The 26,361-nt window shown below is 40.7% G+C and overlaps 1 protein-coding gene across 4 annotated transcripts in view; it reads right to left on the reverse strand.

Moving 5' to 3' along the window:
- Window positions 1-23,635, reverse strand: part of OSBPL1A (oxysterol binding protein like 1A) — a 76,994-nt gene extending 53,359 nt beyond the window's left edge. Inside the window, exons 1-13 of one of the 4 annotated variants that reach the window (XM_079982629.1) lie at window positions 23,487-23,635; window positions 13,821-13,946; window positions 13,036-13,121; window positions 11,752-11,826; window positions 11,420-11,531; window positions 7,835-7,920; window positions 7,440-7,584; window positions 6,847-6,914; window positions 6,723-6,767; window positions 5,084-5,157; window positions 4,577-4,640; window positions 2,477-2,572; window positions 1,614-1,739 (exon numbers count right to left, since the gene is read on the reverse strand). In XM_079982629.1, coding sequence (XP_079838755.1) covers window positions 1,614-1,739; window positions 2,477-2,572; window positions 4,577-4,640; window positions 5,084-5,157; window positions 6,723-6,767; window positions 6,847-6,914; window positions 7,440-7,584; window positions 7,835-7,920; window positions 11,420-11,531; window positions 11,752-11,826; window positions 13,036-13,121; window positions 13,821-13,946; window positions 23,487-23,526 — 1,143 coding nt within the window. In that variant the 5' untranslated portion in view covers window positions 23,527-23,635. Of the gene's footprint in view, window positions 1-1,613; window positions 1,740-2,476; window positions 2,573-4,576; window positions 4,641-5,083; window positions 5,158-6,722; window positions 6,768-6,846; window positions 6,915-7,439; window positions 7,585-7,834; window positions 7,921-11,419; window positions 11,532-11,751; window positions 11,827-13,035; window positions 13,122-13,820; window positions 13,947-21,921; window positions 22,040-23,486 lie in introns of those variants that run through there. The other 3 variants (XM_079982630.1, XM_079982631.1, XM_079982628.1) reach the window with 3 other exon arrangements.
- Window positions 23,636-26,361: the final 2,726 nt, after the last annotated feature.

Consider the following 26,361-nt stretch of genomic DNA (forward strand, 5'->3'; position numbering starts at 1 on the left):
TTGAGTGTCACATGGCTACATAGACTGAATTAAAGTTGCTTTAGAAGTGAATTACATCCAGTTAATGACTTAAATGAATGTAACTTAAAGTGACTGTTTTTTCTTGTTTGGTATCCGAGGAAAAGTTAATTACTTTCTTATTAGACAACTTAAAGGCAGGCAGGAAAGTGTTCAGAAGCAGTGGCGTAGCGTGGGGGGTGCAGGGGGGGGCCGGCCGCACTGGGCGCAACATCTGGGGGTTAGGGTTAGGGGGCGCAAATCCATGGGTTAGGGGGCGCAAATTACTTGCCTTGCCCCGGGTGCTAACAACCCACGCTACACCACTGTTCAGAAGAACTATATCTGCCCAGTAGCTAGTTCTAAAAAAAAACCACAGTAGAAGAAGCTGATACAGTGGTACCTCGGGTTAAGTACTTAATTCGTTCCGGAGGTCTGTTCTTAACCTGAAACTGTTTTTAACCTGAAGCACCACTTTAGCTAATGGGGCCCCCTGCTGCCGCCGTGCCGCCGGAGCACGATTTCTGTTCTCATCCTGAAGCAATGTTCTTAACCTGAAGCACTGTTTCTTGGTTAGCGGAGTGTGTAACCTGAAGCGTATGTAACCTGAAGCGTATATGTAACCCGAGGTACCACTGTATATTTTACACACTATTTTAAGTAGTGCCATGAAGACCTTCAGACCTGGGACATACATGTATATATAAACGTATGTGTGAAATTGTTTTAAAGAAGAGAGAGGAGAAGTTCCAATGTGCAGCCAGAAATCCTTGAACTAACAGAACTACTTTGTTGGATATACAGTACTAACAGATGTGAATTGTAAAGTGAAGCATCTTAGGAGCCAGATGCAAGATTAGCTGTTTTACTGCTGTTTTAGGAGTATTTGTTTGCCATGTAGTGTCTGTTTGTATATTTCTAACTTAAAGTATTACCACAAGTCTCTGGTGCCCCCCCAAATCCAAAGGAAATTAAAATGTGTGGCATTATCTGTAAATGTCTCATTTCTTCAGGAAGTGGTTTTTAACTTAACGGCTATCATGAACTGCATGTACAACTCATGTCAAGACTATTTAGCTGAATGCTGGGCTACAATAGGAATAATGTTAATAAATGAAAAATGAGGAAATAGTAGCAACACTTGTAGCAGAAATCAAAAGAAGCCCAAATATCAACAAGGTCTGCATCTCTCTGAGTTTGATAGCAGTGACGGGAGTGGGAAGCTGAAGAGCTTGTTCCAGGAATTCAAAACACTGGAAGTGCATACGCTAGAATCCCCAGATCTGTGCCTCATCCCCAAATCTGGCTGCAAAAGCAAGGAAATTCAACCCGTTGTTGTTCTCATACAGAACAAATGAAAATGGCGGCTCAAAATGCAAGAGAATGGCTTAAAGATAAAGCCTAGTATGTGTGAGGGAGGGAGAAAGCAAAAGGAGAGAGATTCCTTTACAGACCTTTTAAGTTCTATTATGTACACCTTTAAACCTTCGTTGCACAGACCAGGGCACCTCGTGTTGGTGTATTCCAGAGGAAAGGCCCTAGGGTAAAAGTTATCCAGAAATTCAGAGAGTCAAGAAGACCTCTACGTAGCATGAGATACAGAAGCTTTTTCTTACTTTGAGGGAAGCTTGTAACTCAGCAACTGATATTGTGTCATCCTCCTCTTCTTCATCGCTCAGTTGTTCCTGAGTACAATAGTGTGTGCTGTATGCTGAATGGTCTTCTATTGCCTGTACCCAGTTCTGTGGGGAAAAAGGGGGGAGGTTTCAGCAGAAAGCAGTATTTGGTACTTTTTGGTATTTGGTACTTTTTAATTTTTAATAGGGTATAGTCCACACAAATCATCACGGCTCTTATCTTGAGAGCTTACCAACAGAGGTGACAAAGATGGGGTGGCAAAAGTTAGATAGCAATGAAGGAAGGAAGTGGTATGATAAGACTTTTTTTTAAAAAAAAGACTGATCTTGAGGGGGAGGGGATCTTTGTTAAAGACCAACAGGCAAGCATCTAGTAAGGTATTTTTTAATTAAAGCTTATGGGGCACAAATAGTATATGAATTAATATATATAAGAGCATAAACACTTGTTTTATTTGTCCCTGTCATTTCTCATAGGCATTTCATGAAAAGTTGGGTTTGACCCTGCATGGAGCACTGTGGACATGGGGGTGCCTTTAATGTCAGCCTTCCCTAGTCTGATTAGCGAAGGAAGTTGCAGCGAAGGAAGGGAAATTTTCAGGCAGAGTGAGAAGAATGCAGTTTAGTTATTGCCTTGCTTTCCCTGTGAAGCACAAGGAGTAGACAAAGCTACAACTACACAGCACCATTCATCATGGCAATAAGATAATTTAGTGTGGCATTACAAGAACTCAATAAATTCAGCCTCTAAAGATTCCTATCCAACGACATTTAGGCAAGCAGTGGTTTTGTTCTTGGCAAGAATCCACAAGTTACCAAGTATTGGTTAAAGAAATACTTACCTCTCTTGACTGTTGATTGGTCTTGGGAACTTTAAAACTGTGAACCGTATTATCAAAGCATTTGATTGAGAAGAGGTTGCCGTCTGTACTTTTTACCTTCAATTGGAAGCAGAGACAGCAGGTCAGAAACAGAAGGTCAACAAACTGCACAGTGCTTCCTATACAAGTTCCATCTGCAAAAGTGACTAAGTTATTGAAAAATTTACAGGTCAAATCCAACATCCCTAGTTTGTCTGGACCTTGTTCACTTAAAGCTCTATAACTGGGGGAAAAAAAAAGAATAGCAAACTATCAAGCAAAATGAGTTTTGTCAGAGATAATTCAGTTGGTGTATTTGTATCTCGTTAAATCCATGCCCACTTCATTCTTTCAGAGAAAATTTGGTGCAAAAAAACCCAACAACATCATTCTGAGAATCTCATTTTAAAATAAAAATCAGATTACTATTATTATGTCTTTACTTCTAACCTGCATTTTTCCCTGACAGGGACTCAAGGTGGCTTACAAATAAAACAAGAACAGCTAAAAACAGAGAGATAAAAAAAAAAAAACCCAATCATTAATAAAACAGTTAAACATCAATAGAAGATACATTAAAAACATATAGATGATTACAATGAAAACAACACAGCCCTTTCATTAAAAGCATACAGTTCCCTGTTGAAAACCCCGTTGAAGATTTTAATAATCATGACTGTTAAGGATAGGTTTGAACATGTTATGGGCAAATGTCAGGGTTTGTGGAGTCAAGGTGAGGTCCAGCAGTACTTCCAGTAACCAAAGGGCAGAGCATTCTATGTTCTCTGTTGTTATTTCCCCCGCCCTGTAACTAACAAAAGAAGAATGCAAAACAGCATATATGCCAACTTGCTTAGTTTTGCATACTGTACAAATCACAGAGCAGAGTCCTCATTTTCCTGCAGCGTTTGCAACCCCTTTGTTGCAATTCTGCTTTTTAATCACAGCCTTGGCATTGTGTGACTGTTTTCAAAAATATATTTGGCTATGAATTCTGAGTCCCACTTGGAGGTCATCGTTCTTTACCCCTACTCACAATAAGTTTAAGCTGATGTGTGCATTTTACACAGTAATTTATTTTTATAAGTTTATTACTGTGGATAGGGCATGTTGCAAAACTATAAGTTGTACTGCTTGTTACCTGACTGTTAGCCTTTTTAGAAGCTAGGTTGATTTAAAAAATGATACCCTAAAAAAAGGAATGCCCTGCAAACACAAAGCCCGAACATGTAGAATTCTAGTAGATTTTTCTAAGGAATGGGAGGAAATATCATGTGCCATAAGTAGAGGATACGTAATTCTCCTCAGCTGTTTAAAGTATCTATGCCTCAAAAGTGGCTCACAAATAAGAACCAGATAATGCCATAATGGCTCCATGATCACTGCAGATGGTGACAGCAGCCACGAAATTAAAAGACGCCTGCTTCTTGGGAGAAAAGCAATGACAAACCTAGGCAGCATCTTAAAAAGTAGAGACATCACCATGCCAATAAAGGTCCGTATAGTGATGTATGGAAGTGAAAGCTGGACCATAAAGAAGGCTGCTCACTGAAGAATTGATGCTTTTGAATTATGGTGCTGGAGGAGACTCTTGAGAGTCCCATAGACTGCAAGAAGATCAAACCTATCCATTCTTAAGGAAATCAGCCCTGAGTGCTCACTGAAAGGACAGATCGTGAAGCTGAGGCTCCAATACTTTGGCCACCTCATGAGAAGAGAAGACTCCCTGGAAAAGACCCTGATGTTGGGAAAGATGGAGGGCACGAGGAGAAGGGGACGACAGAGGACAAGATGGTTGGATAGTGTTCTCGAAGCTACCAGCATGAGTTTGACCAAACTGTGGGAGACAGTGGAAGACAGAAGTGCCTGGCGTGCTCTGGTCCATGGGGTCGCGAGGAGTCGGACACGACTAAACGACAACAATACCATAACACCAAAAATAAAAACAGAACAACCTTGGCTAAAAATGCTTGCTCTGTTGCTTGGGTATCTGAACCTGGATATTCCATACCTAAGCCTAACACACTAGCCCATTCTGTCCACAATCATAACAGATATTTCTGAGTTCCCCAGTTTGCTTACTGTGCAAATGGCTTGTGTTAAGTGCTTGCATCCTTGGCGGCGATTACTGTTCCCAATATCAGCCCTTCAAAAGAAGGCAGAACAAATAATTAATCATTATCATCATCATCAGTATTACAGCCACCAAAAGGCTTTTGGAGTGATGCAGAATTTCTTTATAGTAGAATGTGATTGGGTGGTATTTGACTGAGTCGTACCTGGAATAAACCCACTGAACTCAGTGGACTTAAGACCAATAATAAAATACTGCCCATTATATTTACACTGAAAACAAATGCAAAGGTAGTTTTCCTTGTAATACAAGTCAATCCATCATAATATAAATAAAAACCACATTCTTCAAATACATAGAATGATAAAATTATAATCTTAAGAAATAAATTTCAACTTATGTATAGGTAAAGAAAGTTCAACTTTTCAACAATTTCAAAATCATGTTTCAAAAGCAGATGGTATCAATATTATACATTCAAAAGGCTTTAGAGAGATGCTCAATTTCACACTTACTGTTTTTGGTACCAGGAGAGGACTCCATGTTCCAGTACTACCCAATATGGCTTCCACCCAAAAAATCTTGAACTCTTAAAAACAAAACAAAAATGGAGTCTATCACCTCAGCAATAGCTGAATTTGCCATGTGTTGCTGCATGACAAACAATAATAAGCATTACTAAGCAGCTTTAATGCTGAACAATACATCCTTAATGGTTTTAATTATCTCAGGAGGCCAGGAGTTTTGAAGATGACTACTCTGCTATTTGTTCTGTGATACTTGACTGATAGTAAACAGAAGTAATGCTTACTTGAAAACTTCAGCTAGAGCCTGGGAAGGATGATCATTTTCACCTGAGAGTTACAAAAGGCTGCAAGTACAGTTACTACTAGCCTACCCCGTGGACATTTAGTTAAAGTGAGGATGGAACAATAGCCTTCTTTTCAAGTATATCCCCAAAGCCTGTGACTTCTGAGTCAAGCATCTAGCTGCACAGCTCATTATAATGTAATAAACTGTAATTGGTTCAATTCTTGAAGTACTATTGATCAGATATGAAGAAAAGATTCAAGCAGCCTATATTTCATACATGTCAGGGAAGTTAAGACATTTTGTCACCCACTAGCCTTTAAGACAACAGCAACAATACGGAACAGATGGGTCATATTAGAAATGGAAGAGCTCAAATGGAAGATATAACCTGGGGCGGATCTACTCTCATGCTTTATAATGTTAAGGTTGTACAATGACAATAAAGGTACAATGGTACCTCGGGTTAAGTACTTAATTTGTTCTGGAGGTCCGTTCTTAACCTGAAACTGTTCTTAACCTGAAGCACCACTTTAGCTAATGGGACCTTCTGCTGCTGCACAATTTCTGTTCTCATCCTGAAGTAAAGTTCTTAACCTGAGGTAGTATTTCTGGGTTAGCGGAGTCTGTAACCTGAAGCGTATGTAACCTGAAGCGTATGTAACCCGAGATACCATTGTATTATTAATTATTATTATTATTATTATTATTATGAAAGAGGCAAGGAAGGATTTTGAAGACGTAAGGGTCACATTACATTTTGCTAAGAATGTTAATAATGCTATATTAAAATGTGACACCAGAGGGCACTGCAGAGCAACCAGGAACCAGGTAGGAAAGGGAGCTGCTGTTAGGGATGAACAACGTTAAGGTAATGAACATTATTTAGCTGTATCCCCTGTGACATTTTAGAACAGGCATCTCCAACCTGCGGCCCTCCAGATGTTTTGGCCTACGACTCCCATGATCCCTAGCAGCTAACAGGACCAGTGGTCAGGGATGGTGGGAATTGTAGTCCAAAACATCTGGAGGGCTGAAGGTTGGGGGTGCCTGTTTTAGAACAATACAGCTAATATTGTTCTAATAACACTAAAAAGGTCAGCGTAAAACCAGCCCTGGAGAAAGGAGACACACTGGCCTCTGGCCTGCTCCCAAGAGCCATTGCCTCAGCAAAGCAGTTCAAGATAAGGGCATTTATGGTATGAATTCTGCTTCTATCTTGAGAGTTAGTACAGTGAATGAACCGTCTATCAGTTTGTGTTATTGCTATGGCTTGAAAAAAAAAAAAAACTCTGGCCAATTAAAACATAAGGAGAAGGCAAAAAAGGAAAAAAAGATAGGCACCTTCCAGAGTAGTCCTTCATATCGTTTCGGAGGTTTGTTGCTCACCTGCAAAAGAATTGAGAAATTAAACACAAGTCGACCCATGTTAATGGTACAGATTAAACACACAATCTGCTGTACCCACCTTCCCAATGCCCCCTCCAAGTATGTGTTTCATTTCTGCACCTTGGGCTAAAGCAAGGGGTGTCTGACCTGTTCAAAAGAGCAGACGGATTTACTTCATCGTAGCTGGATCAGAATCAATACAGTTGGCAACTCTGAGAATATACCTTATGTTTCACAGCTGAGAGGAAAAGCAAAGGATGCTCTCTTGGTTTGAGGTATTGTTCAACAGGCATTTTACTCAAGGTATCACAAAGGATTGATTCAAAAATTATTCTACTAAACATAGCCATGCTCAGTTTTTTAATGTGAGAATGACGTTAGCAACAAAAGTCCTTTCAAGAATGCATCAGACGGTACTGGTTAAGCATATGGGCTTTGTAAGAGCTAAAATAGGATTATTGGGTATTTATTTTCATCGGCATCTGGCACTTATTTACTAGCAACACAAACCCAGATTAAAATTCTCTAATACAAAGCCAATTGACAGCGCTAAAATACAATACTCTAGACCCAGTTAGATGAAAATAATATTTTATTTTTAGTTAACCCATTCACTTTGCTTTTCGTGTGAAAGGGAAAATCTGGAGCTAATAAAATGAAACTTTTACATACCATTTTTGTTCTTTATTTTGGAGTCTGCTCCAGATTTTAGGAGCTTCAAAGCACAGTGCTTATGGCCACGGTATGCTGCACAATGTAATGGTGTATTTCCCACCTGATCAGTGCAGTTGATGTCAGGAGAATTTGACCTGTTTAACTAGAGGCAATTATAAAAAAAACATTATTTAATCATACTTGTAATTTTTTGCAGTTACATTTTCTAACACACCACAGACAGCCGAGCAGAATTATAGACAGAAAGCACTACTAGAGCTCCTGGCCATTCCACTGCCTGAGATCTATTTCCACCATGACTATTATCTATTTTGATTTTAAAACCCTGTATTTAGGCATTACTTGTATAGTATGGCTTAAAAATATCAAGAGAATGGTAACACAGTATGTACCAGTGCTGTGAGTTTTTCAGTTTCTCCTTCTCGTGCAGCTCCCAGGAGGAGTTCTTCGAGTTTTCTTTCTTCAGTCCTTTCTACAGCTAAGTACAAATAATTAATTAAAACAACATCCTCCCATAGGAAAGTTTCTTTCATTGCTAGATTCCCAATGAAAAAGCAATTAACATTTGTGGGTCCTTCCCTCCTGAGAGGTCACAGATTTATATTCCCTAAACTTCAAGCCTGTTAATTTCCAGAACAATATAGGCCAAGCCCAGCCCAGCAGTAGAGCTGATGTTTTGCATAAGGTAAAGGGACCCCTGACCATTAGGTCCAGTCGTGGCCGACTTCTGGCGAACCAGAGCAGCGCACGGAAACGCTGTTTACCTTCCCGCCGGAGCGGTACCTATTTATCTACTTGCACTTTGACGTGCTTTCGAACTGCTAGGTTGGCAGGAGCTGGGACCAAACAACGGGAGCTCACCCCTTCACAGGGATTCGAACCGCCGACCTTCTGATCGGCAAGTCCTAGGCTCTGTGGTTTAACCCACAGCGCCACCCACATCCCTATGTTTTGCATACATAAACCCAAAAGTCCAGTCCCCAGCATTTTCCAGTTAAAAGGTCCTGGTAAGCAGGTTTTGGAGCGTCTCATGCAGGGAACACATTGCATCTCTGATTATCTGAATAGGCAGCTTTAACCGAACCTGCTTTCATACCCAGATCATATCCACAGGAACAGGTTTGTACACACTCAGTACATGCAAATGATGTCCACCCCCACGGCGTGCAGTCATAAGAGTGCAGCTATTTGGCAATAGTGCTATTAGCATTCATCTCTGCTTACAGAGGAATTCAATGGCAAATGCTAACCAACAAGGTTTATTTCTTTGAAATTAAGGGCAAACTGAAATTCTAGAAGACCAAACAATGCAAAACTGAGCAACTCCTGCACTCAGTGTCCGGCTAAGTAAAGGTTAACTCTAGATACAATATTGGATAGCGAAAGTCAATTTTATCATAATATAATCTTTATTATGTCTCTTCACAAAATATAGACTTTATCTGAATCATATCTAAGCAGGTTTGCTATCTACATAAGTACGGTAATACAATTTCTAATCATTCCAAGGCTTATGTGTGTGTATTAAAGATTAGAGAGTCTTAAAACAACTACAGGGCTTTGACTATGTAGCCCCTCCACCAAAAAGAAAAACCGAAAAGAAATACAGAACATAAAGCTTGACAGAATTTTAGTGGAGCTTTTCCCAGCCAGCCATCCCAAAGCACTTCTATCCCAAATTACGTCATAATGCTAAATGCCACAAACTAATGAGAGTGTGTCCTAAAACAAAATACTGGTGGATTTTATACTTTTAACAGCAGCTTTCCCCAGTAACACACTCTTTTTACATAAGACCCTTTGCTCACCTCTTCTATGCCCAAACAGTTCTTTCCTTCCCTTTTCCTGCTTCTGCCATACTACAACTCCCAGCAAGCAGTGCTTCTAGCCCTGTGAAGTAGAGACAGTACTATATCTAATATCATCTGTGCTGGGAATGCATCTTTTTAAAAAGGGAATGAGTTGTTAGAACCACTACAGAATTTGGCAGCAATAGCAGAAGATATGGATAAGGCAAGTGACTCATTGAGCCCAGGTAAGGGCAGCCCTGGGATATCAGACAAAGCTCCCATCTAGTGCAGTGGCCTGTTTCCAATAGCTGCTAGCCAAATCGTTCCAGAAACTGTGCAACTAGAAGGTGAAGGCATCTTACCTTCCCTGTTGCTTGTCTCCTGGTACTTGTAAATCAGAGTAACATGAAGGTTCAGCTTGACTGTCATTGTAAATAGCCACTGATAGCCACCTCTTCTTCTCCATAAATTTGTTCAAGTAGAGAGGTCATTATCATCATATATTGTGACAGGAAACTCCGTAAGTCTGAACTATGTGCAAATCTTTCACTCTCACACAGCATGTTGTCTCCCTCTCTTTCTCAAACCTGTGAAGGTTTTATCCTTTTCTAAGCACGAGTGTCTCTAGTTCTCACAAACTATTCTAGTGTAGGCAAGTTGTAACCTAGCTTTCTTCCCTGCCTGTAGAAAAGTAGCCTATCAGAAGCAATTGATCACGTGGGAACTTTAGGTAGAACTGACATTTACACTGGCAAATACTAAACCCTCCACTTAAGTTTCAACAAACTCGTTATAGCTGACAAATCTACGTGGGAAAGCTGCATTGCATGATACTGCAGGCACCTTATTAAAATGCTATTCAAGCTTCTGAAGTCAATGTTAGAAGTGACTCAAGTACACATTTCTCCTATCCTAGGACAGAAGAAGGAAACGTGCAATTGATGCCAGTATTGAAAAGAATGCTGACTCAGAGCAGGACCATGAAAATAAAGTTGGCTAGCTTAGGTCTATTAATTTCAGTGGGTTCATACCTAGTAGAACTTAGTGGATACAACCCCGTATTTCTAATGCCCTCAGACAATTCAAATAAAAGTTTCAACCCATGTTAGATTGTCTGCTGTGTGTCTCAGGGAATAGTACCCCCTAAATTAACATTGGTCACAAACCTTAGGATATACACCATAAGTTGGAAAGTGTTTTGTGGTCTTCTAATTTGAAGGAACTCCTTGTATCACCTCAGACAAATATGGCATATGAAACAATGCACAAGGGGTCTTTTATGTAAAAAGAGTATCTAATTCAAGGAAGCCACCCTAAACATAATCGGCAACATGTGGCTTAGAACATTCTTTACAAAAAAATAGAACTGGTTTCATAGGACACACAAATCATATATCTTATGAGATTTTTTTAAAAAAAAAGTAATTTGGGATAAAGGACATTGTACTTGGTAAGCCCCACTAAAATCAGATTTGATTGTGTTTGTGTGTGTGTATACTTTTCTGCAATAAATAGCACTTTACTGCCTTAAAAAACAACTGTGAATGACTCAACATTTATTGAATATACCCATACAACATGACCTATTGAAATGGTCAAAGATTGTATCACTTATAGAGGAAAGAAAACCCATCAAAGGCTCAATAACGTATTACTGTCGCAACTAAATTAGAAGTTCACACATGCAAAAAAGCTTAAGTTATGTGGGTTATGATACACAAGGCCACTGTCTCCTTTTTACATCAGGCTCTTGGGAAAACCACAGATTTCCGGTGTGCTAATTGTGAACACTAACAGGGATGCTGCTAGGTACTTAATAGCTTCAAGGCACAGGTCCTTGGCAAAATTTGCATATCTATGTGTCAATGCAATATCAGTGCAGAGGTTTATCATGTGAACCAGCAACTACCAAGCAGTTTTCTTCACATCATCAACACATTTCTAGTGTTGTAAAAGCTTTGCAGCAGGGTCTAATCGTGCGATACAGGATGTGTTCAATGCAGACACAGTTTCAAGCAGCCACGACAGTGTTTATCATTAGGGAAAAGAAGTGCTCTGTCACCTTGGTAAAATAGTCTCTAAGAAGGATGAAGACATCACCACTGTTCATACTGAATGACGCAGCAGCAAAGCATCTTTACCAGAATGCCAATTCTCTAAAGTTCATATATCTTACAGAATGGATACCTTCCAGCATCTCTCTTATTTCTTTATCATGTGTAACATCTTTTGCAGTTTGCCCATTCCCGTTAACAATGGAAGTATCGGCTTCGTATTCCAAAAGCAGCATAACTACCTCCTGAAAGACAAAGTTTTGTTGCATTATCTACAGAGACCTCTCCCTCCTTTTAGCCAGTTTACTTTTGCTTTGTACTTTTGGTCTTGGGAAGTGAATGCCACGTATAATTAAACAGAACAAACATTTCTAACGGGGAAATTACAAGGTGTCTGTGACAGGGAGAACAGTCACAAGGAACAATGGTACGCCTCTGAAAAGAGGCTGAAGTTGTTAATTTTACCTTCCGCCCGGTGAAGGCTGCACGATGCAGTGGGGTATCTCCCATGTCATTTAATACATTTACTTCAGCACCAGCCTATAAAGAAAGATTGTTTAGTAGCGCTTGGCATCCAAGAAAATTGGTTTCTGACCATTCACACAAACTCTATTCTTGCTTTCAATGGTGCATACTTCCACATAAAATCTGTTTTACTTGGGACAGTGACAGGCTGTATTAGAATGACTGTACTCCAAAATTTCTAATAGAAAGTTTAGCCAGTGTAGTAAAGACTTTCTCCATGCCAAACTCATTTTAATTTAAAATTTTCCAAAAGGTGGTTTGGCCAGTCTGCCTTACCCATGTCCACTTGCTATGCTCTGTGCTCAAGTGCAAGCTATATTGGTCTTGATCTGAGCTCTAAGCTCTCTGTGTTTGGGAAGGTAGCAATTCTTGTGTGCCAGTCTACTTCATCGCCACCTTTAATCCAGTTTGTTCAAATTGGATTCAGCTCATTTTCTTTCTCAAAAGGGTTACAAAGAGGTCAGATCAAGCTACACATGCAGCAGAACTAAATGGATTATGTGGTTTAACAATTACATAGACATACAGAATTCAAAATTAGAGCCAGGAGGCCTAGATTTCATTCCGAACTCCTGCTGGTGACCTAAAGGCCTATGGGCTAACAGATTCAACTTGGTTTCTTATCTTTCAGACTCAGAAACCACCAATGCCATTTATTTTAAGTACTAGGATTAATGCTGAAAACCTTTAGCTGAAGGAGCACTCTTACTTGCATCAAGAGTCCTTTATACCTTCACAGATAAGTGACACAGCTTGAACATTTTAATCAGTTTGAAGCATGATCCCTTCTAGTCCACTGTAGTTGCTAAGAGTATCAACATGTTCTGCTTCATGTGTGTGTGCATGTATGCATATACACATGCACGCACACACACTTAAAGTAGCTCAATTATACTATTTGAAGAATATGTCAAGGGTTCCTGATTAGTGCACATAGTGGACATGGCCATCCTGCAAGGGGATGTTGGGTGTGATGAAGTGTTGAAGCTGGAAGGTTTGATAAAGATTCTGCCCAATTCATACCCACTATGTACCACAGGAAACACCTGCAGAGTGTAATGGGTACATAATAAACGTCTGCATAAGGTTTCAGCATCTAACTATTTAAACCTTTTGACCTACAAGTTAAACATTTCAGTGTTAACTGCTAATTGCTTTGGAGGAGAAATGCTGATTTCTGTAGCACAGAAAATATTGATTCATTAGAAGATTACAAGTTTATACCTTCAGCAAATCCTTGACAACACTGGTGTGCCCAAAGTAACATGCAAGATGAAGAGGTGTCCATCCCAAGTTAGATTTGCTTCTGCCTAAAGATACAATACAAAACACGACAAATCTAAACTACAGCATCCCTTCATGCAAGCAAAGTTATATCATCCAAGAAAACTGAAAAAGATCCTACATGATTCTGCACTGCACCAATTTAAGATGCTCTCACATGTGATTGATAGAAATTGAATTTGTATCATCCTCAGTGAGAAGTAAAAGCACTGTAGCAGTTAGACTTGAGTTTCAGACAAGGACCAGGAAAACACGGGCTCCCCACTCAGCTGGGAAACCTTTGGCCATTCGCTATCTCAAGAGGATTGCTGCTATGATAACGAACATATAGCACTCTTTGGAGGAAAGGTGACATTAAAAAGGAAGGCCGAGTTGCCGTGAGTTTCGCTAATGGCTTTAGCTTAGCTTTTGTCTGAGGGAGTAGATCCATCAAGGCATTTATTCAAAACATAGTTGGCACTTTTACAAAGCAGTGGTGCCAGATGACACAAGACCTTTCTGCTACCTTCTCAAAAATGTATCTTTTCCCGCAATGGATCCAAGAAGCTACACACCGTATTTTGATATGACATCTGGCCTGAAATAGTCCAGTATATTTTACATTCTCCCAAGGACTACCAGAAGACCAATATTCTGCAGTAATGTATACATTTTATTCCAATGAAGCCATGGTGTCAACACTTATAAATGTCCCAGGTGTTACTCAAAAGGCTGCCTATACTAACCTTTGCAGTTGATGTTAAAGATGGCCTCTCCTTTGTCCATAGTTCCCAGCAGCTGCCTGATGTCTTCACTGTGTCCATTTCTAGCATTGTGGAGAAGCTGCTGTTCTGCCTCTGTGTTCATCTCTACTAAAATACAGATAATTATTTTATTTATTTGTATAATTGATATGCCACCCCCTTTTCACTAAACAAAGGAGTACTCAGTGACAACATTCACACAAAAAATAACAATTAGCAATTAAAAATACATTAGAACCCAGCACACAGAAACAGCATGAACATAAGGAAAGCACTGCTGAAATCGGAACAGAGGCCTATCATGGCAGTCCAACACCTTGATCCCACAGAGGCTAATTTGAGCGCAATAGCACTCTCCCCTCTTGTGCTTCCCAGCAACCAAAAAGCACACCATCTCCAGTACTAGGGGTAGCACATAGACCCATCTTCTATTTCACAATTCCCTTTTTATAGCCAACCAAGTTCATTACCACAAGATGTATTAATGCATGTCAATTCCACAGTTCAATTACGGTGCATATTTTACACAGATTCTGCTATGTTAATTAACAAATAGAATTGCCTTTGCTTAATTAAGAACATTAGAATGACCTGCTGGATCAGGCTAGAAGCACATCCAGTCCAGTATCCTGTTCTCACAGTGGCTGACTAGATGCCTATGGAAAGCCCATAAGCAAGACCAGATCACAACAACATTCCCCTGACTTGCGATTCCCAGAAACTGGTATTCAGAGCCATACTGCCTCTGAGAGTAGAAGCAGAACATTGTCATCATCGCTAGCAGCTGATTAAAGCCTTATCTTCTATTCATTTGTCTAATATTCTTTTAAAGCCATCCAAGTTGGTGGCCATCACTAACAACAACAACATAATTGTATACCATCCATCATCCGAAGATTCCAGGGCAGTTCACAGCTGCTTTACCATTAATAGTTATAACAATCCCAATGCAGCCTAGATTGCTGTTCCTAAATGGCTAAGAGCAGCATGGGGACAGTGATTTGGGCTGCATTGAGGTCATGGGTGGGAGGATGGCAAAGCATCCCCTCCTCAGTGATCCTATGTAGCCAAAATCAATTGGCTGATCAGCTGGAAGGGGTTGCATGAAGACCATATGTCTGAGTGCAGTATCAACCAAAAGCAATGAATCTGCACTTGTTTAGAAATATTTTTAATAGGGTACACTAGCTCAGGTATTTAAAAAGTCCTGTATGGATACATATGCAAGCAGCTCCATGTGCAGCCCATATTTTGACCATATGTGTACAGTTTTGTGCTCTCCAGAAGCTATTCTAGTACCCCTCAAATTTCAGAAATGGGTTTAGGGTCAGAGGAGCTTTCAGATGATCTGGAGGGCATGTAGGTGGTCTATGCACAATCCCTGTATATCAATAACTGTCTGACTAGCCATTACAAAGAATGTTGCTGGTGGCACAACCCGACATTTTGGACAATCAAAGTTGCAATATATAAACTTAACTGAATCTCTGCAAAATAGTCAGGACTTTGTAAGATTGGGGTATATCTCATCATCTAGGTTCATTTCAAGGGTCTATTTGTGACCAGTGTAAGTTGGTCAGAAATGTTTCCAGTGCCATTAAAAGTGTCATCTGGATTCTGCCGCTTCCAACATATACATGGCATAGTTAAGATCCTTGCTGCAGATCTAACAGACAAGTTTGCACCTGCCTTCTCTTCATTCCATGACTCAGCATTACCTAGATGATTACCATTTAAGTTAAGCAGGTTTGTTTGGGCATTAATCAAAATTCTCAGTTGTAGTAGAATGCAACTTAAGGGTTTCAAACAGAAAACTTACGAATTTCACATTTCTGTAGTGTCCTCAGGTATTTATTTGCAAGAATTCCATTGGTTCAACAGAATGGTCCAAATACTCAGAAGTGTACAGTATTATTTAGGTTTATGGAGGCTTGCTAGTGCATGAAGAACTGGAAGTGCTGCTCTTGAAACATGCTTAAGTGTTCCAGGCTATTATATTATTACTCTGCAACCCTCCCCACCTCCTCACACTCAAGGACTCACAAGGTAACAGCATATATTCTAGAAACAGGCAGTTTAGTAACCTTTTCTACTCTGTAGAAGCCTCTCATTTAAGCAAAGCAGTATGCAGAAGATATTGTTCACAGTTAAGCAAATGTTGCACATCAGGATCTGTGATGAAGATATATTAAGGGGATGTTGTAGGAGAATTAGGAACATAGGTAGTTGCCTTATATCTAGATCCTTCTAGACAATAGTGAGCTAGTGGCTCACCAAGATTTCAGACAGGAGTATCCCAGCCCTACGTGAAGAAGTCAAAGAGTCAGCTTCAGAATTTTGCATAGAAATCGTGTACTCTGTCCACTGAGCTACAGTCCTTCCATGTATGGTCCATTCTTCCCACCCCACCTCTCTTGCTTAACTGCAACCTCACTAATCAATTGCAGCATTATAATGAGTTTTAAAGATTTCCAGTATTCCACCACTCTAATCACTTGCAACCATGGGTGTAACCAGAGGGGCAAGCTATAAATAAAAATACTTAACTAACTGACCAATCACATCACAGATAGCTCAGTTCTGCCCCCCCAAACATAAATCCTGGCTTCACCCATGCTGAGAACTATCATAGAACAGGGCACATAGTGACTCCAATTTTGCCTTCTTATGCAATTCCTTATGAAGGAAGGTTTGGGCAATCATTGTGACTTCTGGCAGGTGATTAAAAGGTAAAGGTAAAGGTACCCCTGCCCGAACAGGCCAGTCTTGACAGACTCTAGGGTTGTGCGCTCATCTCACTCTATAGGCCGGGAGCCAGCGCTGTCCGCAGACACTTCCAGGTCACATGGCCAGCGTGACAAGCTGCATCTGGCGAGCCAGCGCAGCACACGGAACGCCGTTTACCTTACCGCTGGTAAGCGGTCCCTATTTATCTACTTGCACCCGGGGGTGCTTTCAAACTGCTAGGTTGGCAGGCGCTGGGACCGAACGACGGGAGCACACCCCGCCGCGGGGATTCGAACCGCCGACCATGCGATCGGCAAGTCCTAGGCGCTGAGGTTTTACCCACAGCGCCACCCGCGTCCCCAGGGAAGGTGATTAGTTGCCAGTTATTCAGTCTTTGACTCATACAGCAAAAGCAGATCAGCACATGGGAGTATAGCAGCAAATCAAAGGGTACTTGGACCACCAGGATTGTACCTATAAACACTAGGGCAGCCTTTCTCAACCCTGGTTTCCCAGATGATGTTGGACTACCACTTCCATCATCCATAGCAAGCAGGGGCAACAGTCAGGGATGATGGGAGTGGTAGTCCAACAACATCTAGGAACCCAAGATTGAGAAAGTCTGGACTAGGGGAGGGGAACCACTAAAGCAGGGTAGCCAACTTGGTGCTCTCTACAGACCGTTGGACTAGAACTCCCCTCAGCCCCTGCCCGCATGGGCAGTACAGTGGTACCTCTGGTTATGAACTTAATTTGTTCCAGAGGTCCGTTCTTAACCTGAAACCGTTCTTAACTTAGGGTACCACTTTAGCTAATGGGCCCTCCCGCTGCTGCCGCACGATTTATGTTCTCATCCTGAGGTAAAGTTCTTAACCTGAGGTACTACTTCTGTAACCCGAAGTGTTTGTAACCCGAGCTACCACTGTAGCTAGGAATTATGGAAGCTGCAGTCTAATAACATTTGCAGGGCACCATGTTGGCTACCCTTGCATTAAAGTATGCAAATTATATAATACAATGGATCTAGCTATCATTTGGTAAGCTCTTTGGGAGACATGTCAATGTTTGAATGTGTTTGCATTGTGATCTTTCAGATCAGTGAGAGAGCTCCTATACATTGTTCTAGTAGATGGCATTGACTACTTTATCTTTAAATCTTGATAGTTCAGGGTTTCTGCATAATCAAGATCATGCTGGTGCTGCAGTCACCACACTCCTAGAAAAAGGTTCAAAGTTTTGTTTTTAATCAAGTGATAAAAATATCCCATTGCATGTCAATCCTTGTATCCTCAAGGACTGAAAAAAAGGAAATAGTATGAGGTTTAGTCTGGGTTTCTTTATTTTAGAAAAAGACACATTGCCACTGTCATGCTATCCTTTCCTTTTCAACTAGAACTAATGCTTTGATTTTAGCATGCTTGTTTTAGCTGAGACACTGACTTTTACTAATATCATGTGGCCGAATCTAAGTATCATGGGAGGGGGGCTGCATGTGACTCACTTGTAAGCTACACATTATTCCCCATTGGTTTAGCAAGCAATGAAGCTGGCTTTGCTGCTGCAGATTTCATCCCATTTGTTCATCAATTAAGTGTTTAATGTTATATATATACATATATATGTGTGTGTGTGTGTATGGTTTTATTAGCTCTGTCTGTCTTAAAATTTAATCTGCTGCTGTTACTATTTGGTTTATTTACTACTACATTTAAATACCCGTACCACCCTTCCTGCAAGTGTACACTGCTCTCCTTAATGTATGAAAATGTGGAAGAGTAGAATACTGTATGTATGTATTATTATTATTACTACTACTCCTACTCCTACTCCTACTACTAATGAAAATGCTAAAGTGGAAACACACCAGACTGAACATGATTTATTTAATTTCCCCTCTATGCAGTTTTTGGTGCGTGATCTTGAATTAAATGATGCCTTTTTTATCACACTCCCAAATTTTATGTGCCTCCATACTCCCAATTCAGTACTATAATAAATGGTTGAGATAATGGAAAGCATGCTGTGGAAATACAGGCATGTTTTCTCATTGACCCAACTCTTTGTGCTGCCTGCAAGAAGGATATTAACTATGCAACTTGCACAGTTCAAACAGTCGTCTATGCCAATTGCTGTTTTATCTGTATGGACCAGATGGAAACAACGCTAACTGAAGAACTGTGCAAGCTTAGACTACAGGAATTAGTGAAACAGTATCAGACCCTTAAACTGGAAAACTTCAAATGCATCCCCAAAATAAGCCCTGGTGAATTTAATGTGACTCGCTTGTACCAAGTCTAATATGCCAATTGTCATTTTTCTGCTGTAAGCTCACAGCTCTCCATTTGGTACGGTATTTGCATTTGCTGGATACAAATAAGAGTGATTGAAAGAACAGTGTAGCATTATTGCCTGAAAAGTAGGAGAAGAGTGACTAGAGGCTGCTGCTTTCCCCCCCACCTCTGTAAAAAGGAGCAGAAACACTGGCAAACACAGAACTGTCAAGAGCTCTAACTGTTGGATATGTTGAAAGAGTGCTGCTGGATCTGCATAATCCCAGTATGGGATGTTTCGTCATCTTTCCTGCTCCATGCAATGTTGCACAGTCTCCATAAGGATCAAGGAACAGAATGCACTCTCTGCAATGGCCTCACTCCTCAGTGATGGTCACGATAACACAAAACGCTGATCTTGCTAATAACAGTGCCCTGAAATCCCTGTTGCATGATTTATTTATTGCACCTACTGAATAAGAGGTGGTTTTAGAGCAGCACAACTGGTGTGGTCGCACTGGGTTACTCACTGCAGGGGGTGCCAAAACTATGCTATACAACAGAGCGTGGGGGGCGGGGTTTGCCAAATTTTAATGTTGCACAGTGCACCGCTGAAATTTGAAAGCCTAAAGTCTGCCACTGGCTGAATTCTTAAGGCCAGATAAGTTAGACTTTGTTATAGTGAGTTGTACTAATTTTTCATCTGCATTTTAAGTTTTCTAAAATTCTATGTCCATTCCCATTTTGGGAAACAGCATACCTAAGGAAATTAAGATTTACAGATAGTGAAAGGTTGTGAATGCAATTTCTGTAAGCTAAATAAGATGGGGTTTGTGGTGCAAACAATAAAGTTTGCATTTCTGTTAAAGTAATGGAAAATCAATTAATTCTTGTAATGAATAGTAATAAAATCCTCTCCAGAACTGAGGACATCATTCTCATAACTATATGACAACTAACATAGATATAAGGTAGGGATATTTAATTAATATGGGTATTTAATTCTGGCTATGTCAAGAGAGTAAACCTGCATGTTATTGGTCTTATTTAAACTATGACTTAAAAGATCAAAACTTTAGCTTGTTGTACACATCTACACTCAGTAGCACAAATGTTCTGTGTAGGTTATTTTGAATATCCTAGGAATCATAACCTAACAAAAAAGTCAATGCATTGCAGGAAGCTAGAATGTGGTCCAAATTTAGAGTTTAGCTATTTTAGCAGAATCCTAAAGGTTTGACTTGAATATTGTCAACTTTAAATGCTTTAACAGTTTCCTTGCAGTGACCAACTTTGTTTAGAAAGTCAATATGAAGGCAGTACGACGATGAGTAAGACTACAGCTATCAACTACATCACTGAATCTAACTGACTTGTAGAAAGGACCCTATTATCTGAAAACTGACAAACTATATGTACCCTTGCTACCCAAGAAATATTTTAATAAAACATTTAAAAACAAACTACATTATACTTGCTCCAGAGAAAATCAAAACAAGTTACAATGCCAATTTAGGTTAAAAAGAAGATAAGACACTGGTTAGAATACTCCATCTGTTTGAAAGTCTTCTCACTCCCTATCTTACATTTAACCATACACACAAAAAACACAAGAGCCAAAAAGTCCTGTGCGGATGTCCGAAAATATGTGTGTTCAGTCACTGTATAAATGGGCTTCCATTTTAATTTTAAATACACATTGGTTAATTCTCATGTTCAACTGCACATCCATCATAATAGTTTCTGTGATGACTTCATGTTACAACTACAGTGGTACCTCGGGTTACATACGCTTCAGGTTACAGACTCCGCTAACCCAGAAATAGTACCTTGGGTTAAGAACTTTGCTTCAGGATGAGAACAGAAATTGTGCTCCGGCAGCGCAGCAGCAGCAGGAGGCCCCATTAGCTAAAGTGGTGCTTCAGGTTAAGAGCAGTTTCAGGTTAAGAACGGACCTTCGGAACAAATTAAGTACTTAACCCGAGGTACCACTGTACTTCCTTCCATATGCTCAGAGGTTTGATTATTATAGTTATCATAAAATAATAAAATCACAGAATTGTGCAGTTGGAAGGAATTCCAAGGGTCATCTATTTCAACCCCATGCAATGCAGGATAAACTACCTTAAGGAGAGATATGAATAAAACTGCATATTCTAGGACTGAACATACACACAGAACCTTAAGATACTAGTGTATGCATATCTATGATGAGTAACACGTGTACCAAAGGCACTTCATCGCACCATGAATGACCAACACCTTAGCAAAAAGCAAGAAACGAAATTCTGATGGGTTTGCAACCTCGTGTGTCCCCCCCCCCCCAGCCATGTCTGTTTCTCTGACAAAAAAACCGAGCCCAGCAAGTAAAGCTCCTCCTAAGATGCGACAGGCTTCAGGTACTAAAATCCCTCATGCTATGCTGCCACTTTTTCAGCGGTCCAATCCAAAAAGAGATAAAGGCTTGTTGGCCCCTCTGAACTTTCGAGTTCGCAAGGCAGCGAACTTAGCCCGCAAAATTAAAACATCTTGTCACACGTGACGGTTTTTGGTAGGGTGGAGGAACGCCCCCCGCCCAACGAGACGCGAGCAATTGCTATATAGCAGGACCCGCACTTCTGCGCAAAGCCTGCCCGGACCTCCTGCGCCCCGCGCTGCTATTATTGCACATCCTGAGAGCGCAGTCAAGGGAGCGGCCCCGCCGCTTGCACTTGGCAGGAGCGCGCTCGCCACTTGCAACCCCCGGTCCCCGCCACTCCGAAGCGCGCTGCAGCTGCCAGCCGAGGGGGTGGGTGCTGCTCGGGAGCGGGGTTCAAGCAGGGCAGCACGCCCCGAGCGAGGCAGAAAGCGCACTCACAGGTTCTGGGAAGAAGGCGTAAACTCCCATCCCCAAACACAGAGTGAGGGGGAAGCTCCTCAGCTCCCCACGCAGCCCCACCTTGCAATTCAGCAGGCGCGCGCGGAAAGGAGGCGAGGGGGGAAAGGAGGAGGGGGGGGTCTCTTTGGGCTTGCGCTTTCTACGCCTCCAACACCCCCCCTCCCCTCGTATGTGTGCGCGCACTCTCCCCCTCCCCTCTTTCTCTCACCGCTTCGGGCGGCGGCGGCGCCAGGCCGGCAGTTGCGCGACCCTTTCCGACCAGCCGCGGTCCGCTCTGCGCGCCCCCTCCCCTCGGCTTCTCTTGTAGTTCCCACTCCCGCGCACGTGACCGCGTGGCCCTCCCGGCCGCGCTCCTCCTTCTCCTCCTCCTGCCAAGATAAGAGGCTCCCGGGAGGCAGCGGCGAGAGCGGAGAGGCAAAGCTCCACCCAGCGGCGGAGGCGCGCGAGGCACTCGGCCGGCGCTGAGACACCGGCACCCCTTAGACGCCGCAGGTTTTGTTGCCCCACCGCCCCGAGGAAGTAAGGGAACCGCGGGTGCTCCTGCCACCTTGTGAACAAGAGCAACACGTCTTTGCAACTAGGCTCCAAAGTCCCACCTGCCTCAGGTAGCGCGGCCGGTGCAGAACATTTAGGGAAGTTTTACCTGGCAACATCTGGGTCACAGGTCCCTCATTCTCACCTTGAAGGGCTTGGGTTTAGGCAGGGAGGCAGGGGAGCAGCTGTCCCGGCCTGCCCCCTTAAATCAAGTAAATAAAATAGCTTACTAAAAGTAGAAATAATCAGAATATTTGAAATTGAAATACAGTACTCGCTGGGGTCACTTCAATGATGTTGTGGCACATCCTAGTTGACAGATTTTTCTGAGCACTTAGGGTGAAAAGAAAGTAATTTGAAACAACTGTTGTTGAGACATTTCAGCCTGAATCTGCAAGCCAGAGCCAGACAGAGGATGATGACAGGTGGGTGTCCTGCACAGACACACACGTGCGCACACACACACACCCAACATAAATCCTGACTATGCCCATGGCAGAGCTTGGTTCTGCAAGGACCAGAATGCACAACTGTAATTGCTTATTGTGTACAATAGGACTTCTGGCAAATAAGTGCTCAGAGGATTACAGCCTAACTGCATCTCGATAGCAGCCCAATGCTATGCAGAGTTAGGTGTCCCTGAACCCAATGAGATAGAACTGGACTGCAAGACTCACTCTTAAATTGAGGTCTGTAGTAAAGAGTAAGTTGTGTAAGGAGTGCCTGCAGAATTACAGAGCTAAGCAAAAACTAAGTGTTTTGTGGCACCTTAAAGGCAAACAGGTTTTATTTTGGCATGAACAATTTGATCCATCAAATCACTTTCCACATGTATATTTACTGAATAAAAACTCTTCCCACCTGACAAGCTTTTACAAGACCAGTCCCAAGCCTTACTGTGCAATATTAATAAATACTTTAGATTATTATTTCATTTCTACTAATGTCTGCAAGATGTTTTGGAGAGAATATGTAGAGAAAATCTTCATAGATAGCATAATCTGATTTTGATATGAGCTTTATAAATTAGCTGAAGCATCTCATTAAAACAGGCTTCTCAATAAACTTTGAGGAAAATAGCTCCTATTTAAAAAAAATAATAAGAAAAGTAACAAGGACAATGTACTGAATTATAAGCTATAACAATGCTAGAAAAATAAATGGAACAGTGGAAAACAGGTTTTAACTGCTGACATGAAGCTTTTAAAAATCTACACTAAATGTTAATTATTTTCTTACCTAGTATTTTTCTTTGCGTCACAAGAAGACCCTGTGGCATGGAATGAAATAAATCCCAGACTGGTTATATACATGTGCTCCTAATTCCTACATCTAGTTTTCTGCAGTAGTTCATAGTGTGTTAACTTGTGCCTTCAGCACTTGAGAATAATTTTGCAATAGCTGTGATAATGCCAAAACTGCAGACAGATCTGTAGTAAAGTGTTGCTAATAGTTACAGACTATAATAATGTGCCAGTGTGTTGAAACAAAGTAATTTCCATTTCCCATTAGATAATGCACTGCAAAAGTAGGCCAGGAGCTACAGTGCCGTGAGAAAATTTGTCAAGAGTAAGTTGTTCCTTGACTAGACATGTTTAACCCGAAGGAACTAGAAGCCAGAAAGATGCAAAGGAAGATGTAATGAGGTGGGCGGTTTTTATTAGTGGTGTTTGGTTCTTCTTATTAAAATATAGTGATAACATTGTGAAATAGCATCACATAAAAAGTACCAGGAAACTGAATGTTACAAAAACTATACAAAATGTATGTTTTTATGGTACTGGTGCTGCATATGTAGAGTTCTTTCTATCACTTTCTTGAGTAGGAGGTACAGAGAAGGGGGCAGTATTAAAACAAAACTACCTATCAAGGCAATTGAAAGCCTGTGTTAGTGAAGCATGCAGCCTATCCACATTTCCTTGGAAGCAACACCTATAGAGTTTAAAAGGCTTAATTTAATGTAAATATGTATAGGACTGAATTTTCGAAGGATGTGAACACTTCATTCCTTTTCTTAAAGAGATAGCTCAGAACATTACACATCATTTTGAAAAGTGAATGGAACAACTGTTGTATTTTGGTTGGAGTCTAGCCAATGAAATAATCTTACAGAAGTTTGTAAACAAATCAACAGAACTACAAAAATGGCTGGCAGAGCATAAGCTGTAACATCAAGGAGCTTTCAAATAAAAGTTGCTGCAATGACATAATCACAGCCTTGGTCTATGGAATTTACCACCGTCAAAGTTCATGATCACCAATGGTGATAATAGATTAATAAGGAGATTAGATAAAGTAATGAGGGATGGATATTTATTTCAAGAGAAACAAGATAACGGGACCAAGACTCCATTCCCATACCTAAGAAGTTCAATACGTGATCAGGAAATTATTTCTTGTGCTTTTTGATAAAGAATATTGGGGTAGATAGATCACATCATTCTGATTAAGCAAGGCTGTATACTTTAACATTCTTCTCTTTAATATTAACTGCATGGTCTCTTAAAATCATGCCCAACTATCTTGTTGCTTTTGCAACACAGACATTTCTGTCCAATATTTAATATTACAATCATAAATAAATTTTCCTTGTGATGCTAAAAACTTAATTCAAATTAAGTTTAAAAAATAAGATGTTTTTACTTTCAATAACCACTTGACTCACTGCTTATATAAATGAAATTAGATGCACCAGCTGGCATAAGATCCATGTGTAAAATGTGTTTAGGAGGGGCTGATGCTTATCTGGAACTCTTACCATTCAAAAATGAGTTTAGCTATCATGGATACTAACAAGGAGTGGCTGAGACCTCTTCCTCCTCCAGAGAATTACAAGTTCCTTCAGAGAGAGATCTGAAATTCATTGAGCTGCCACCACTGTAAGAATTGTAGCCACCCACGTGGAGGAATAGTTTTCACAAACAGTACTCTCACTTGGATCTGCAAGACAAAATAAAAAAAATCCTTCCAGTAGCACCTTAAAGACCAACTAAGTTAGTTCTTGGTATGAGCTTTCGTGTGCATGCACACTATGTATCTATGTATCTGAAGAAGTGTGCATGCACACGAAAGCTCATACCAAGAACTAACTTAGTTGGTCTTTAAGGTGCTACTGGAAGGATTTTTTTTATTTTGTTTTGACTATGGCAGACCAACACGGCTACCTATCTGTAATTGGATCTGCAAGGTTTACTAAATGTTAATACAGCTGCAGTCTCCTGTGTGAATTTGCTGTTAGAATTTGCTGTTAGAATCTTGGAGATTTGGAATAGGAAGCACAAGATTGCTTCACGTTTCCTGTTTCCTAACTTGTACATGATCTCTCCTTACGGCAGGATGTGTGTACTCTCAGCACAGAAGTGGGGTACCTCATCATAGGGGAGATGAAACCATTCTAATTTGGACATGATGGTGAAGTGTTGGGAACAGAAAGCATGAAGATCTGAACTGACTCTTAAAAAGAGGGTTAAAACATGTAAAACATAGCCGTCATGATAATAAACAGTCATCTTCAAAGACTGCATTGCTCATGCTCAGATAACTACAGCAATATGAATCCTAAGACACTGAACACAGTTTGCTTTGCAACAAACCTATGATTGCAGGTCTACCTGTCTCACACAATTACCTCAAATCAAGCCAATAAGACATTCAAAAGAAATTATGCGGTAAGGCCTATTATGGGAATACATTCAGATTTTAGAAGAAGTTAACACAAAAAATACAGACTATTTCATCATTAACTTGACTAGCATGGCCTTTTATCCCCCCTCCCTGTAGATGTGTCATCTGCTGTTGCATTATACCAAAAAGTGAGAAGGCAAGTGCTCTTGATTCCCCCCCCCAAAAAAAAAATATGCATATATTGTGTAGTTTTCATTTCTTCTTAGAGGGACCTATCAGTGTCATTCTTTTAGAAAGTCATAGGTTAATGTCAAAACATAAGATAATCATTATTTTAATTACCTGAATTTTCAACGAAATTAGCCATATAAATTTATATTTAAAAAAAGCACACAAAGGAAAAATGCAGAAAAGCCTTTAAGTCTAGATATATCCAACTTCTGTAGATAGTGGAAATGAGAATGGGACTTAGCAACTGGGAAAAATGGCT

This window comes from Podarcis cretensis (genome assembly GCF_951804945.1).
Source record: "Podarcis cretensis genome assembly, chromosome: 7".
Lineage (NCBI taxonomy): Eukaryota > Metazoa > Chordata > Lepidosauria > Squamata > Lacertidae > Podarcis > Podarcis cretensis.